Source organism: Acinonyx jubatus, chromosome C1 (genome assembly GCF_027475565.1).
Source record: "Acinonyx jubatus isolate Ajub_Pintada_27869175 chromosome C1, VMU_Ajub_asm_v1.0, whole genome shotgun sequence".
NCBI classification, from domain to species: domain Eukaryota; kingdom Metazoa; phylum Chordata; class Mammalia; order Carnivora; family Felidae; genus Acinonyx; species Acinonyx jubatus.
Genome location: NC_069381.1, coordinates 146922028 through 146937481, shown reverse-complemented (window position 1 = coordinate 146937481; position 15454 = coordinate 146922028). Strand labels below are relative to the sequence as shown.

At 40.1% G+C, this 15454-nt stretch overlaps 1 protein-coding gene across 2 annotated transcripts in view; it reads left to right on the top strand.

Annotated features, from left to right (window-relative positions):
• The window catches only part of LY75 (lymphocyte antigen 75), a 133693-nt gene that overhangs the window by 96148 nt on the left and 22091 nt on the right, over window positions 1–15454 (top strand). Inside the window, exon 35 of one of the 2 annotated variants that reach the window (XM_027055663.2) lies at window positions 1057–2898. The exons of the other annotated variant lie outside the window; for it this stretch is intronic. Within the exon in view, the coding sequence (XP_026911464.1) occupies window positions 1057–1235 (179 nt within the window). The 3' untranslated portion in view covers window positions 1236–2898. Of the gene's footprint in view, window positions 1–1056; window positions 2899–15454 lie in introns of those variants that run through there. 2 annotated transcript variants of the gene reach the window in all.

Sequence of the window (15454 nt, the reverse complement as noted above, 5' to 3'; positions counted from 1 at the left end):
TAAATCGCCAGTACTAAGTGATTGGTATCTATATATTCATGCATTGATTCAGCAAATATTTGGAGTGTCTACTGTATGCTGGGTTTTGTGTGCTGGGTATGGGGATGGCTACACTAGATTAGGTTATCAGGGAAGATGTCTAAGAGTAGGAGACACTGAAGCTGAGATTTGAAAGGCCAGCCAAACAAAGATCAGGGGAAAAGGCACGCCAGGGAGAGGTACCAGATGGAGCAAAAAGCCTCAAGCAGAACAAGCTTGACGAGTGCTCAAGGAAGAGCTGAAAGGTAGGCACGTACCAGCCACCTAGGGCTCTGGAAGCCAGGCTGAAGAGTTCAGGTTCTATGCTGAGTGAAATGGAAAACAACTGGAAGATTATGGGGGGAGCCCAGGAGCAGGGTTAGGGTGATGTAAGCTGAGAGTTCTGATTTGGCATTTTGAACTGTCCATATGGAGATGAGATATTCATATGGAATGTCTAGCATGCAGTTGGACATATGAAAGAGAAGGGAGGTCAGCTTAGAGATGATGTTTAAAACAAGGGGACAGAATGAGTCCATCTGTGCAGCATGTAGAGAAGGGGCCTGGGAGAGCATTTGAAATTGAATAGCTATTAGCTAAATGAAGTCATCCTAAAGTCATAAATTTGCTTTAAAGCAAATAACACTTTATTTGGCACTGGGTGAGTCAAACACAAAAATTTACAACTTACAGCAATTTGCTATCAAAGTAAGGTAACATACTGGGAGTAATGTTCTCAGAAAGGATGATGAGGAGGAGGGAAAGTGAGAATAATGATAATGCTCTAAGTTCTTTAGAAGAAAATTGCTAAAACAATGAATAGGATTTGAATGAAAAGGAAAACAGTTAAATCTGTAAAGAAAATACTTGAGTGTTTGATGATGACTTTGAATTCTGTGTTAATGCTATGAAACAATCAAGTACTTATTGTGTCTAATTCGTACAGAGTTTACAATGTGACACACAGCCTAATGTATTAGGTCAATAATGATAGCTTTTATATTCTCTCCTCCAATGTCAAACCTTTCCGTATTCTAGGCTCTGATTACCGAGGAATAACTATCACATTTGCTGTGCTAAGTGTCTTAGCTCTCATCAGTGCACTGATTTGGTTCCTCTTCCAAAGGAACCGTTTGCACTGGGCAGTCTTCTCTTCAGTTCGATATGAACAAGGAATGAATGAAGATGAGATTATGCTTCCCACTTTCCATGAGTAAATTCTTCTAAAAGTTTGTTAATTTGCACTAACATGTTAAGGAAAATGAGCCTTCTCAGATTTTCCCAGTGTCAGTATTTACTCTGTTCTAAAGTAGAAGTCATTAGTACTTTTTCAGTTGTTTAATTGCAATCCTAGTATCTACAGTGAATTATCCACAAAATGCCATGTTTAAAACTTTACTTAATAGAATGGAAAAGAGCCAAAGCTGGGACTAAAGTCCAAGTTATTTGTAGGGTAATAAATTTCATGTGCATTTTCTCTGTAAGAATGTAGTTAGTAACTAGGATATGTATATTTTAATGGTATTTTAACTTAAAATTGGCATGTTAATAAGTCACAAGTCTACCTTTTTGCTTTTAAAAATATCCAGCCTAGGGGTGCTTGGCTGGCTCAGTCAGTAGAGCATGCAACTCTTGATCTCAGGGTTGTGAGTTCAAGCCCCACATTGGGTATGGAGCCTACTAAAAAAAAAAAAAAATCTAGCCTAATGCAAAATCTGTACCTCAAGGTAAAAACATAACTGTAAATAATATCAACATTGTTTTAAAATAGTCATTTGTAGCACTTAGGAGAAATTATTAATGAGATATGCTTACTTTTTTATACAGCAAAATAATGCTCTTGGCAAGATGCTTCTTATACTATTCCAAACATATTTCATACTAAAATTGATTAAATGCAAATATTTTGTTTTGTCATAGTTATTCATAAAATGATGGCTTTTAAAGAAGATTTAATACTTAACATTTTTCTAAAGTATACAGGAACATTGTTTTTAGATTGATTTAGGTATACGGTAGCAGTGTGGTTTTTGTCTTTTCTTATGTACAATATTTAACTCTTTCCCTCTTAAAGGGAATCAGCTAAGGATATAAGTTCTTGAAAATTTTGCAATTTTTATGCTTTATGTGACATGTCAAATTTTGACTAAGAAGTTTGTGTTACTTTAATGCCTTTTTCTGTGAGCTACATAGAAAAGGTGTCTATGTATACAAGAAATTGTGTATCTTGCATTTGTGAAACTGAAAATTTTATAATGAAACTGTAAACTTTGTGATTACTACTATTTTAAGTGATGAATAATTAAAGAAACACTGTTTGGTGGTTATCACTTTAAGTTTACCACCTAGAATATATTTTGAATGATAGTTTCCACTGAACATGGTGAATGTTTTATTCAGTGTTTATATTTATACTTTAGAATATTTTTGTATAATATCCATACATTTATTTTAAAATTTTAGAGTGTTTGTAGTATGATAAACTTATAAATAATTTTCAAAAGACAGTTTTAGTATAGTCTAAAGTATAGTATGGTTGTCCTGAAATATCTTTTACTGAATTTGTTAGACTAGGTCCTCTTACCCTGTGATCTCTACCATTTTAGTTGTTAAAGACTTTCTTCAAAGAACTAAACCAACTTGATGTGAAAACACAGCTATATATAGTAGCGATGCTATAATAAACTTGTTTCATTTTTTTGGTGAAAGTGTTGTTGATCCTTGTTGAAAAAATGTATCTCAAAACCATCTCTAGATTGGGTTTTATTATGTGAGGCATGTAGTATAAGAAAAGGTAAATATATAGCTGTTGTAATGTGAGGTATCCTTAAGATTTTGTGTACATTTTTTAAAGAATAAATATCATCCTGTATCTCTGAATGTTTGATTTGAGTCTCTTTTTCAGATGCCATTGACTCAGCAGTTCTCAGCAAGTCTTTTAACTATTAGATCAGCAGAAATTCCATCTACGATCCACTCTTACTTCTCATAGTGCTCCCTCAGGAGATTCTCCCCTACCTCCCAGCCCAAGGCATTCATCAGCCACTTCTAAGTCAGTAGATTACATATCAAGTTCCAGGCTCATATTTCTAACTCCCACTGGATAATCTACATGAAAGTCCTTCTCAGCATGACCACAACTGCCCATATGGTGTTCACTTCCTCATTTGACCAGTTGCAGATGGATCAATAGAAATGAAGACAGCCTTTTCCAGTCTTCCCTAGCTAATTCAACCCTCACATGCGGTCTGACAAAATTGATCTCTTAAAACCGGGTACCTAAAAAAGCAAGTAGATAAACCTAATGATCAGGTACAGGGGACAAATGTGGAAGTGATACCACTGATCATCCTCTTTTTCGTCCTTTCTCCCCACACACAGCATGTTCCCCTCCCGGATCCTGGGGCAGGATGTTGCCATTATCTGGCAGTTGTCTTCTGCAAATGACTACCATAATGTTGGTAACCCCAAATCCTCAAGCCACTGCTAAATTTATGCTACAGAAAGAGATTCACATTCCTTTATCTTAGATTCCTTTAATCCTAAAGCCCTCTTGGGGAAGTGAAGACTTAATTGTTATTAGTTCAATAATTTTATCTTGTTTAAGAAAACAAATTTTAGCTAGATGTCAAAGACTTATTTTGACTAGACCTCATCATCCATACAAAGTCACCTCTAATTCCCTGCATGTTCTAAATTAAAATGTTCTTACAATTATCTACATTTCAGCAAATTTAGTATATGTGTATTTCTCTTTTTTTTCCAAGCTAAATTAATCAGAAGCAGAAGTTTAGAAATTTTTTTTCCATTTCCCCTAAGTTTTCGTATATTCTCTTTCAATCAATATGAAAACACTACACTCCTTTTCCCCCAAGCTAGAAATTCAGAATTCATCCTCCAATCATCTCTTTCTCATCTCCTTAATTCAACAATTCAGTCAATTTTATCTCAGGCTTCTCACAGAGTGGCTGTCTCCATTATCAGCTCTTTCAATTCAGGCCTTTATAATTTTTTTTTTCTCCCCGGATTGTTTGCACCAGCCTCTTCACTGGTCTTCCTCATCAACCTCTCCTTTTCATCCCATTTTCCCCACTCCTGAGCCTACAGGAGCTGAAATACAGAGGAGGACTCCCTCTGTGTTTTGGTCTAAAATTATCTAGGCCTCCTACCTATCTCAGGCCAAAAGGGATCTCAGCAATGCCCAGCCCAGGGACCTTCCCCAGGAACCTTATGTGGACTGACAGTCTGGGAAGCCCTAGGGTGTAAGTTCACTGGCCAAGTTCACCCTTTTAATGCAATGTAACATCAAGTCAATCCAAACCCAGTTCCTCTTTCTATGGGCTTAGACCTGCCCTTCTCCATCTTCCCCAAGATCTTCTCCCAGGACTCCATCTCTCTTCCAATTGCTAAGCAATAGAGAAACAAAGTCAGATAAAACTGGACTCCAGAAACTAGGAAAACACTGGTGATCTAAGCCAGTGGAAATGTAGCAGAGTGGAGCCAGAATCCAGAGTGAGCTGCAAAGTGAAAGGGAAATTAGAAAATGGGGAACGTGAGATTCTGAAAAGTATGGTGGAAAAGGAAAGGAGAGGGAGAAGGTGGGTTGAAGAAGGTTTTTTTTCCAAAGAAGGAGGGAAAGAGGTTCACAGATTAGAAACTGAGAGGAACAAAGCAAAACAAATCGAAAGATCCACAAAGAGTGGGCAGAGAGAAATTAATGATGCAGGGAAGAGAGATGGAGTCATAGAAGAAGATCTTGGGGAAGATGGAGAAGGGCAGGTCGAAACCCACAGAAAAAGGAACCGGGTTTGGATGGGACAGAGAAGACTGCCGTCCTCTCTGAGGCCACACAAGGAAGACCTGTGTGGAAGAGAAAGGGAGAGCAGGAAAGTATTTGAAAATTTTTGTCTAGACCTGATGGCCCCCCTTTCTCTATGGAGTAGAAGGCAAGATCTTCTACTGAGAAACATGAGTAGCAAATTGGGTCTCAGTTTGAAGAGTGTTAATAAAACATTTTGCAATACCCGATTAGAGGAATGGGGGAGGACAATGACCGAGACAAATAAAAGGATCATAGAAAAGGCATACAGGACCCAGATAAAATTAAAAGCCATATATTTGTACTGCTGACAACCAGGAAAATTGATCGATTTCCTCTACCTTTCCTCAGTCACCTCACTGAAGTTGAGGAACAGGAGCCTGTGAAGAAGAAAGAAGAGGACCCATCCACAAAAAATTAAAAATAGGATTACCAGAGGCACCTGGCTGGCTCAGTCGGTAGAGCATGAGACTCTTGATCTTGTGGCCATGAGTTCAAGCCCCACATTGGGTGTAGAGCTTACTTTAAAAAAAAAAAAAAAAAGAAAGAAAGAAAGAAAAGAAAAGAAAAGAAAAAATATATATAATTATCATATGATCCAGCAATCCCACTTCTGGGTGTATATTCAAAGGAAATGAGAACAAGATCTTGAGGGGATATCTGTACTCCCCTGTTCACTGCAGGATTATTTACAATAGCCAAGACATAGAAGGAACCTAGTTAGTTGTCAATAAATGAATGGATAAAATAAATTATGTATAGATACCTGTATCACACATACACACATAGTGGAATATTATTTAACCACGAGAAAGAAGGAAACTGCCATTTGTGACAACATGGATAAAACTTGAGGACATTATGCTCAGTGAAATAAGTCAGCATCACAAGCAAAAAAATATATATTTTTTTCTTTTTTTAAGAAAAATATGTATAATTATATATGGCAATGGATGTTAAGTAAACTTACTATGGTGATCATTTCATGACATATACAAATATAGAATCATTATGTTATACACCTGAAATTAATATAATGTTATATGTCAATTTATATCTCAATACAAAAACAAAAAAGTAAGACAGAAAGACAAATGCTGTATGATGTCACTTATATATGAAATAAAAAATAGCTGAACTCATAGAAACAGCAGAGTTGTGGTTACCAGGGGCTTGAGGGTAGAAGAAATGGGGAGATGTTGGACAAAGGACAAAAACTTCTAGTTATAAGATGAGTAAGTTCAGAAGGTCCAATGTACAGCATAGTGATTACAGCTACTAATACTGTATTATATATTTAAGGTTCTTAATGTCTTTTAATGACCTGACAGTTCATTTCTTTTTAGTGCTGAATAATATTCCATTGTATTAATGTACCACAGTTTGTTCATCACCTATGGGAAGACATCTTGTTTGCTTTCAGGTTTTGGCAATTGTGAATAAAGCTGCTATAAACATATGTATCCAACTTTTTGTGTGTATGCAAGTTTTCAACTTGTTCAGGCAAATACCAAGAAGCACAATTGTTGCATTGTATGGTAAGGATGGATATAAATAGTTCTGTTAAGAAGCTGCCAAACCGTCTTCCCGAGTGGTTGTACCATTTTGTATTCCCACCAGCAATGATTCAGAGTTCCTCTTGCTCCTCATCTTCTTCAACAGTTGTTGTCAGTGTTTTGGATTTTAGCCATTCTAATAGGTGTATGGTGGTATCTCATTTTTATTTTAATTTGCAATTCTTTAGTGACCTATGATGTCGAGTGCTTTCGTATGCTTTTTACCATCTGTAAATCTTCTTTGGTGAAATGTCTACTCAGACCATTGGTACACTTGTAAATTGAGTTGTTTGTGTTTTTATTGTTGAATTTAGACTTGACTTTAAAGCAGCGTTTCACTGAAGACATGAGACTATGTCTGGGGTTTAAACAAACAGTCTTACTTGGCTCTTGTTTGTGCTTTGTGTTATCTGGTTCTAGATGCCTCGCCAGTCAGTTCATAGCTGCTTAGATTATACTTACAGCAAGCACAGTTTTTTTGTTTTTGTTTTTTTCCTTTAAAAAGAGAAACTTATTGTCTCACAGTTCTCGAGGCTAGAAGTTTGAGATCAAGGTATGGGCAGCGTTCCTTCCTTTCAGGGGCTGTGCAAATATAGTTTAAAGTCCTCAATCCCTGAAGCTGATAACAGATGAAAGTTGTCTGAGAGACACAGTCCACTGGGAGGAGCCTTTGAAAAGGTTTCTGACCACTAGATCCAAAGGAGGAATCTGGCAGACACTTGGACCGAGTGTTCAAAATTAGCATCACCAGTGATAAGACATACTGACATGGTGTCTCTCCTGGGCAGGACACATCATTTCTGTGGTAGTCTCGCCAAAGAAACAAAAACATAACCTGAATCCTGTTCTTCCAACTTCCCTCCAGAGGATACATGAGACACACCAAAACTGAAGGACATTCTACAAAATGGCCAGTACTCTTCAAATGAGATGGGGGAAAGACAAACAATGACAGAGGAACTGTCCCACATTAAAGGAGACTAAGGAGAGAAGACATCTCAATGCAATGTATAATGCCGGACTGGATTTTAGAACAGAAAAGGACACACACACACACACACACACACACGCACGCAGAACAACAACGAAAAAGACCGTTAGAGGGACAATTGGCGAAATGTGATAAAAGCTGAAGATTAGTTAATAGCATTATATCAGTTTTAATTTCCCGGCTTTGACCATTTTACTGGAGTTATACACGTTGTTAACATTTAGAGAAGCTGGCTGAAGGGTTACGGAAATTCTTCGGACTCTTGCAACATTTTTGAGAGTCCGAAATTATTCCAGTTCAAAGGGCAAGTTCCAAATACAACAGAGACTTCGCAGAGGCGGCGCACGGGCGGGCTCTCGCGGCCGGGTCAGCCCCCGGCGGGCCCCCTTCCGCCCCCTTGGCCTTTCTCCCCCGCCCCCTGCGACCGGCCGCGTGGGCGGGATTCGCCGCGCCCCGCACTTCCGAGGAGCGCAGCTGGGCGCCCGCACGCGCCGTCATGCCCCGGGCCGCGCTGCCGGCTCTCCTGCTCCCGCTGCTGGGCCTCGCCGCCGCCGCCGTCGCTGGTGAGCTGCCCCTTGCCGCGTCCCCTCCTCCTCCCGGCAGCCAAACCCCGAGCGGTAGCCCTCACCCCCGGCACGGTGGTGTAGCTCCAGCCGCTGGCCGCCCGAGGGTGGCCCGGAGGCGCGGCCTCCCGACCGGGCGTCTAGCCCTACCCTGCTCTGCGCGCCCACGCCGGGCGCCCTCCTGCCTGCCCCCCTGCCCCGGGGCCCTGCGTCCGGTCACCTCCCGGCCCCCGCCCGGCGCCCCCTGGTGCAGCGGGTTCCGAGAGCGCGCCCCAGGGAAAGACCCGTCGAAGACCCGAGCTTGCCCTTTCTCGCCCACCGTGCGCACAGCCTCGGCGCAGACCCCACTAGCGGGGAGGGGTTCCCAAACGGGGGTGCTGTCTGATGGCAGAGCAGAGGGACTTAGAGCCGCACGCCAGGGGAGCTTCAGGGCCATTTGGGGCCGAAATGAGAAGCGGGGAAGTCGGCTGCGGAGATTTTCCCTCTGCGTATTGCGGACGGAGGGTGGGGGCGGGAGGAAGCAGGCCCTCCCGTGCTCGCCGGCTTGTTTGTCCAGCCGCTTGGTGTTCACGTTGTTGAAACAGGAAAACAGTTCAGCCAGCTAACCCCTGGATCGCGGTGGGACGTGAACAGGCTAAGCTCAGATTCGTCTTACGTCGTGTGATTTTAAAAAGTCTTTAAGTCTGCTCTGCTGTTGTGCAAGTGTCATCTGTAAAAATCACACGTGATTAGTCAGTCATTGCCAAAATGACTACGGAGGAAAATAGACAATTCCGTTGAATATGTGGGATGTTTGTTTGTTTACAAGCTTTTAGTTTATAAGTTTTTTTATACAAGCATGTCAAAAAAATTGAATGGGGGGGGGGGGAAGACTTCCATCCAGAAACACTATTGATTAAACAGTTCCAGGAATTAAAGAGCAAAATAAACAAGAACCAAGGGAATACTTGTGTGGGTTTGAATAAAATACTTCTGCAAGTGGGTTTTTTTTTTTTTTTTTTTTGGTTTTGTGTTTTGTTTTTGGGGTTTTTTTCTCCCTGAATTTCGCTCCCATTTTGTAAGTTCTTCCTGGAAGCCTGCTGACAGGCAGAAATAGTTGAACGGATCTCAGTGTTGGAGGCAGCTAGAGTAAGCAGCTCAGAACTTGCTCTCAGAATCAAAGCTCCTTTCCTGAGAGCCCTTGTGGATCAGCATTTAGGACTAGTTATGCCATCTGCTGCCTTTGGAGGGGCAGAAACAAGATGTGCCGATTTTCATACTTCACACTGAGCCTATTTTTTGAGTAAGACAAGGCTGGACTGTTTCGTGACCCCGCCCTCCCCTACACACCCTCATTATGTTTGCCAGTAACATCTAAACGCCTGTGTAACCCACCCTCCGGGCTGCCATGCCCTCATACCTCATGTTAGTCAAAACATACTTTTCCTGTCAGATTTTTAAAACAATCTATTTCTAGATTTTGATATCTGTCTTTTCAGAGAAGTTGTTTTTGATCAGTAATAGAGGACAAGGTATCTTTGGAAAATTTTGTTCTTTTTTCCTTGTTAACTAGGCTTTTCCAAAGCTTAAGAAGGGCATGTTGAATAAATTAATGCTAGTAATTAACCAGCCTCTATCAGTCAGGAGGCTGTAAGGATTAACTTAGAAAGAGCATAAACTTTGGAGTTAGGTACAGATTGTATGGCCTTGATCAAGTTACCCAACTCATTGCACTTGGAGATAATACCCCGAACGACCATCATGAGCATTAAGTGAGAACTCGATGGCTTGTACCTATTGCAGGCATGGCAAATCTTGATTTCCTTTCTTCTGTTCTCTTCATACAAAATGAAGGGTAATTATTGCAACTAGAAACCATCATGAGTGCCACATTATGTGGGTTTGGATAGTTGTGGTTACTGATTACATTCACATACATGTTGATGATACAGGGCTGAAAAAAACCATGTTTTTCATCATACTTCACAATCTTCTATCCAAACACCATCAGAAAATTACATTAGACTTAGAACTAAGTCAAGAAAGAGCTTTTCAAGATTATCACAGAATTAGCTGAATGGCAAGATCTTAACAGAAAAGCACCTTTCATATTGCATGCAGTATAAATTTAATGTTGAGGTGGAAATCATTGTTATTGTTCTCTGTTATTTTGGAATTTATTAGTATAAGTGATCTTATGTTCTTAGTTATTATCTTGAAAATCAAAATAAATAAAACATGTGTAAATTCCTGAGTAAGGTCCCATGGCATCCCTTTTAGAAAGTTCTTCTATAATGGTGCTTTTTGCACACAGTATGTGATCAGTATATGTTTATTGGGTCAATGATTTCCCATCGGCGGTATGAGGTGAGTGAATAAGCATATTCAGAGTAAGTCCTCATTCTGTGGCCATGTGGATCAGTCTACATTACTAATTTTGAATTTCCATGGGCTACAAGCCCTAGATGAGGTGCCCGTGCCCCTGCCTTTCTTTTTGACGTTATCTTTTACCGTTCTTGCTGTTCACTCTGTTTATCCATACTGAGCCCCTGGGGACTCAACCACCTGCTGGCTCTTCTGCCAGACTGCCCTCCCCTTCCCCTATCCTTGGCATGGCTGCCCCCGCCCACGTCATTCAAATCTCTGTATGATCATATGTCACCTCCTCAGGCCTTCCCTGAACGCCCCACATTCTCAATATCACAACCCCATATTTTATCTTCTTCAAAGCACTTAATACTATCCAAATGCATCTTGTTTACTCACCATCTTCTTGCTTGTTGTCTCCTTACTGAAGAAAGATACATAATAACAGAGACTTTACTGTCTTGTGAATTTTTGTTTTGAGTTGTGTCTCTGTACTTTTGTCTACTTTATAATAAAAGGACCAAAAATTTTAAATGAATGCTTTTTAAAAAGTAAGGGTGATAATGGGATTTCAGTTTCTTTCAAATTACTTTACCTCTTTCCTGAACTGATCCCATAATTGAATTCAAAGCATGAAATCATCTTCATGTATTGATGTGACTTTTTCTAATCCTTGTAGATGGCACAGCGATGTTTCAAGGGAAATTATCTCAGGTATATTTTTGTAAATTTTGAAACATTAATAAGTGTTTCTTTTTCGTCTAAAAAGAAGAAAGTGAAATTACAGTTAGGTATTATTTCAAGACTTTTATCATTGTTGAGAAGCATTTAAAAATGTGCTTGTGTGTTGAAAACCAGTTTTGCAACAGGGTCATTGTCCACTCTTTTTTTTTTTTTTTTTGAGAGAGAGAGCGCAAGCAGGGGAGGAGCAGGAAGAGAGGGACAGAGGATCTGAAGTGGGCCCTGCGCTGACAACAGTGAGCCCAGTGTGGGGCTTGAACTCACAAACTTGTGAGATCATAACCTGAGATGAAGTCTGATGCTCAACTGACTAAGCCACCCACGTGCCCCGTCTACAGTTTTTTATGATACGTATCAAGTATTTTATTTTTTTGTGTGTGGGTTATTTCAGATTTTGAGAGCAAATCTTGAAACTGAATCTATAAGAAAATGGACCAGTGATGCCCACCGAGAAAGGTGCAGAGTAACACTGGCACCCCCATTCTATAAATAAATCTCATGACAGCTCTTTTGCGATGGGACTGGAGGGTGGATGATGGAGGTGGACATCTTGGAAGCTGGGTTAAGGGTGATATGGAGGCGGAGTCAGAGAGGCTGAATTTCCTTGTGATTCAGGGAGATCTTGCAGCCCAGAGTACAGCCACAGGCCCTCTGGGTTAGTCAGGGACTTGGAACCCCACTCCTGCCTTCATACATAATAAACAAACAGCTCCTCTTATTTCTCTGACTCTACCACAGTTGCTCTTATGGAAGGTATGGAAGCACGACTCATATCCTAATGGAGAGGAGCAAAGGTCTTCTTATTGACCCGGGGGGGGGGGGAGGGGGGGTGTGAGTGCAGTCCTTGCCTTCACTTTGTTAATATTCAGAACAAGTATTTCCCAAGGATCACTTCCTCTTATGCTGTGCCTGGTTGCTTAAGAAGAGAAATTATAAGGGAACAGAGAGTTCTACTAGAACTGACTGATAATGCCAAATATTCCTGTAGATGTGCCGTTTTATTGTCTTAGCACATGGTAATTTTAGGTAGAGGATCTATGTAGAAACTTTTGGAATCATAAGTACAAGCTGCTCAGGTTTTCATCAGGCTCCTAAAGTTCTGTATATATTGAGTCAATAGAATTATAAAGTTATAAAATCCATAAAGAGTCACATAATAATATAAAGTTATTAATAACCTATCTTTCAAGGCTGCTGTGAAGAAGTAAGAGTAACAGAAAAGTACTTTGCAAAGAGCATTGTGGGCAGGCTGTGTGTGTGTGTGTGTGTGTGTGTGTGTGTGTGTGCGCGCATTGTTGAAATATATTTGTATAGAAAATATTACAGCATCTGTAATTGAAAACTTCTGGCAGTATTTTGGGGAGGCAGGTTTTTAATGATAACAGGGTTACTGCAAAGATAAACAGCATGGAAGAAGGCTTAGCTTAGCTTTCTGCTCATGAAGTGCTTAAACCTCAACAGCTTTCTGCATAAGAGCTATCCAGCCTCTGCTCGAACACCTTTCTTCTCAAAGTAAAAACATATCTCTTGGCGCTTAAAACGTGTTTCTGGGGCACACACTGACTTGTAGCATGAGAGGAAGGGTTCAGTGCTGAATTAACTGGGGTTACTGCTAATGCTGAAATGAGCCTGAGTAGGAGGCAGTTGAAAATTTTGAGGAAGTGAACAGTTTGTTTTCTATTTTTCTGTCTATAGCTTTCTAAATTTTTTGTTTTGCCATGTATTGCTTATGTAATTATTCAGCAGTGGTTTTTGAGTTGCTCCAGTTATCATTATCATCACTATACTCATTCCCATCTCAGGGGCCCATGTTTGCTATTCCCTGTCTGACCTAGATTTCTACATGGCTTTTTTTCCTTCAGCTCATGCAGACTTTTCATATGTCACCTTTATAATGAGATCTTTCTTAGACTCCTTTCTAAAATTTCTAACCCCTGACCTACATTCAAGATCTTAACTTCTCTGGTTTAGCTTTGCTCCTCCGTGCTTATCACTATCTAGCTTCCAAGATGGCCCCAATGATTCTTTCCTCCTGGTATTCATAGTTTTGTGTAGCTCACCCCAGCACCGAATAGTGCTGACCTATGTAACCAATAGGACATTGCAGAAGTAAGAGTGTGACTCCCAAGGCTGAATTATAAAAGTTATTGTACTTCTCCCTTGTCCTCATTTGAATCATTTGTTCTGAGAGAAACTATCTGCCATGTCATAAGGAGCCTCAAGCCACCCTGAGGCCTCTTCCCCACAACGAGCATCAACCCACCATCCATATAAAGGAGCCTTCTTGGAGGCGTATCCTCCAGCCTCAGTTCAGTTTTCAGATCAACGCAGCCCTGGCCAATAGCTTGACCGCATCTTCATGACAAACTCCAAGCCAGAATCACCCAGCTAGGTAGCTGCTTCCAAATTCCTGACCCAGAGAAACTGTGTGAGATAATAAAGGTGTTTTGTGTTTTCTTTGTCATTTTAAGCTATTGATTTATTACATAAAAATAGATTACTAATGTATCCTCTAAGTATAAAACATCATCTAACATATCTCGCCTTTGTGTATCTGCCTCAGCTACCAGGATGGAAGGATTTTTTCTCCTTTTTGTTCACTGTGGAATCCCTAGCACCTAGAACAACTTTCCCACAATAACCCCCTGAGAGTAGGTACTGTTATCATCCCTGTTTTTACAAAAAAGGAAACTGGGGCACGGTAAGGTTAAGTAACATATCCAAGGTCATGCAGTCAGAACCAGACTTCTCCACAGCTTAATCAGAACCCTGCACCGTCCTAGTTCCTTGCATGCTATCTTGTGTTATGTACAAGACACTATGATAGTTATTATTAAGGGTACAGTTAGATTTAAAAAGTGATCTCTGTTGGGCCCCCTGGGTGGTTCAGTCAATTAAGTGACTTCAGCTCAGGTCATGATCTGGAGGTTTGTGATTTCGAGCTCCATGTCAGACTGTGCTGACAGCTCAGCACTTGGTGGTGTGGAGCCTGCTTGAAATTCTCTGTCTCTGCCCCTTCCCCACTTATACTCTCTCTCTAAAGAAATAAACTTTGGGAAAAAATAAAGAAATGGTCTCTGTTGTCATGCAGTTAAGAGTCCAATTGGGAAAACAGGGTAAATGTCAGATAACTATCATACAGAGCAGGATTTGATCAGTGCTATATGAATGAGTGTCAGTCATCAAAGGGTAACAGCCCCTTTTTCCAAGAAGAATGGCTATCTGTGGTTCTTATGCATAGGTCCCCATGTTTTGTGCCATTTTACCATCACTGCCCTAACCTCAACTAATCAAAAGAGGTAATGAAGGATGACTATTCTAGGCTGGGTAGCAGCTCAAGGGAGTTCCTGGTATAAGAACCCTATGAAGCCTATTTGCTGAGATAGATTCTTCAGATTTCTTATTATCCCTTGTATCCTTATCCTGTCTATCATTTGGGGTAACCTGAACAAGTCTTTTGTTCTTGAAACCAAAAAGGCCTCTCATATGTAGTGTAGTGCAAAGTCCTGTAGAAGTTCAGAGGAGAAAGAGGCTACATACAGGAAGATGAGGGTTGGACACTTCACAGAGAATTCACACATGAGCTGCCTCCGAAATGAGAGTATACTTTAATCAATAGATGATGTGGAGAGCAGAATTAGCATTTATAAAGCATAAGAACTACAAGTATACAAAGAAGTAATTTGTAAACTTACATTACTGGGTGTTGATTATATTTTTGTGTACTTTAATAGAGTTCCTTTATTCCACATAAACAGTATTGCAAAAACTATTTTTATATTCTTGAGTTTATTATCAGTAGAAAATACTATGTGTAGCTTTGAGTAGAAATAATACGACAGCATTTCTCAACCTGTGATCCAAGAACTTCCAGTGATAGGTAAAGATCTCTCAGGTGTCATCAAATAGGGTAATGGAGTCTGTTTCCATTTAAGGTTGGTTTTTTTTTGTTTGTTTGTTTGTTTTAATTTCATAAGGAGAAAGAAAGAGCAGCAAAAGGAATCAGAAGAAAGTAGGAGAAGGAAAAAAAAAGGGAAAAGAAAGTTAAAATTTGCATTTGATAGTACCTGCCCTTGTGACTTTCTATTTGAGTTTCATTCTGGAAATGACTGTTTTGTCTCTCATGTCTTAATACATGAAATATTATCTGGTAGGAGGGAGAGACCTGCCTACTTCATTAATTCAACAAGTATTTCACTCCTTTACTGGGTGCTTTTTATGATATTCCCTTTATTTTCGAATTTCTTTCTCTTTTTCTTTTTGTATATGGCAAACTCCTTTATCCTGTGAGTTGTAGCTCAAGTTATTTCCTTCTTTTTAAAATGTTAATACCCAAGCTTCCCACTAGAGTCCTTTCTAGAGGAGGATAACATCATCTAGAGCCTCTGCTTTTTTTCCTACACAGTGTCTGGTAATTGAT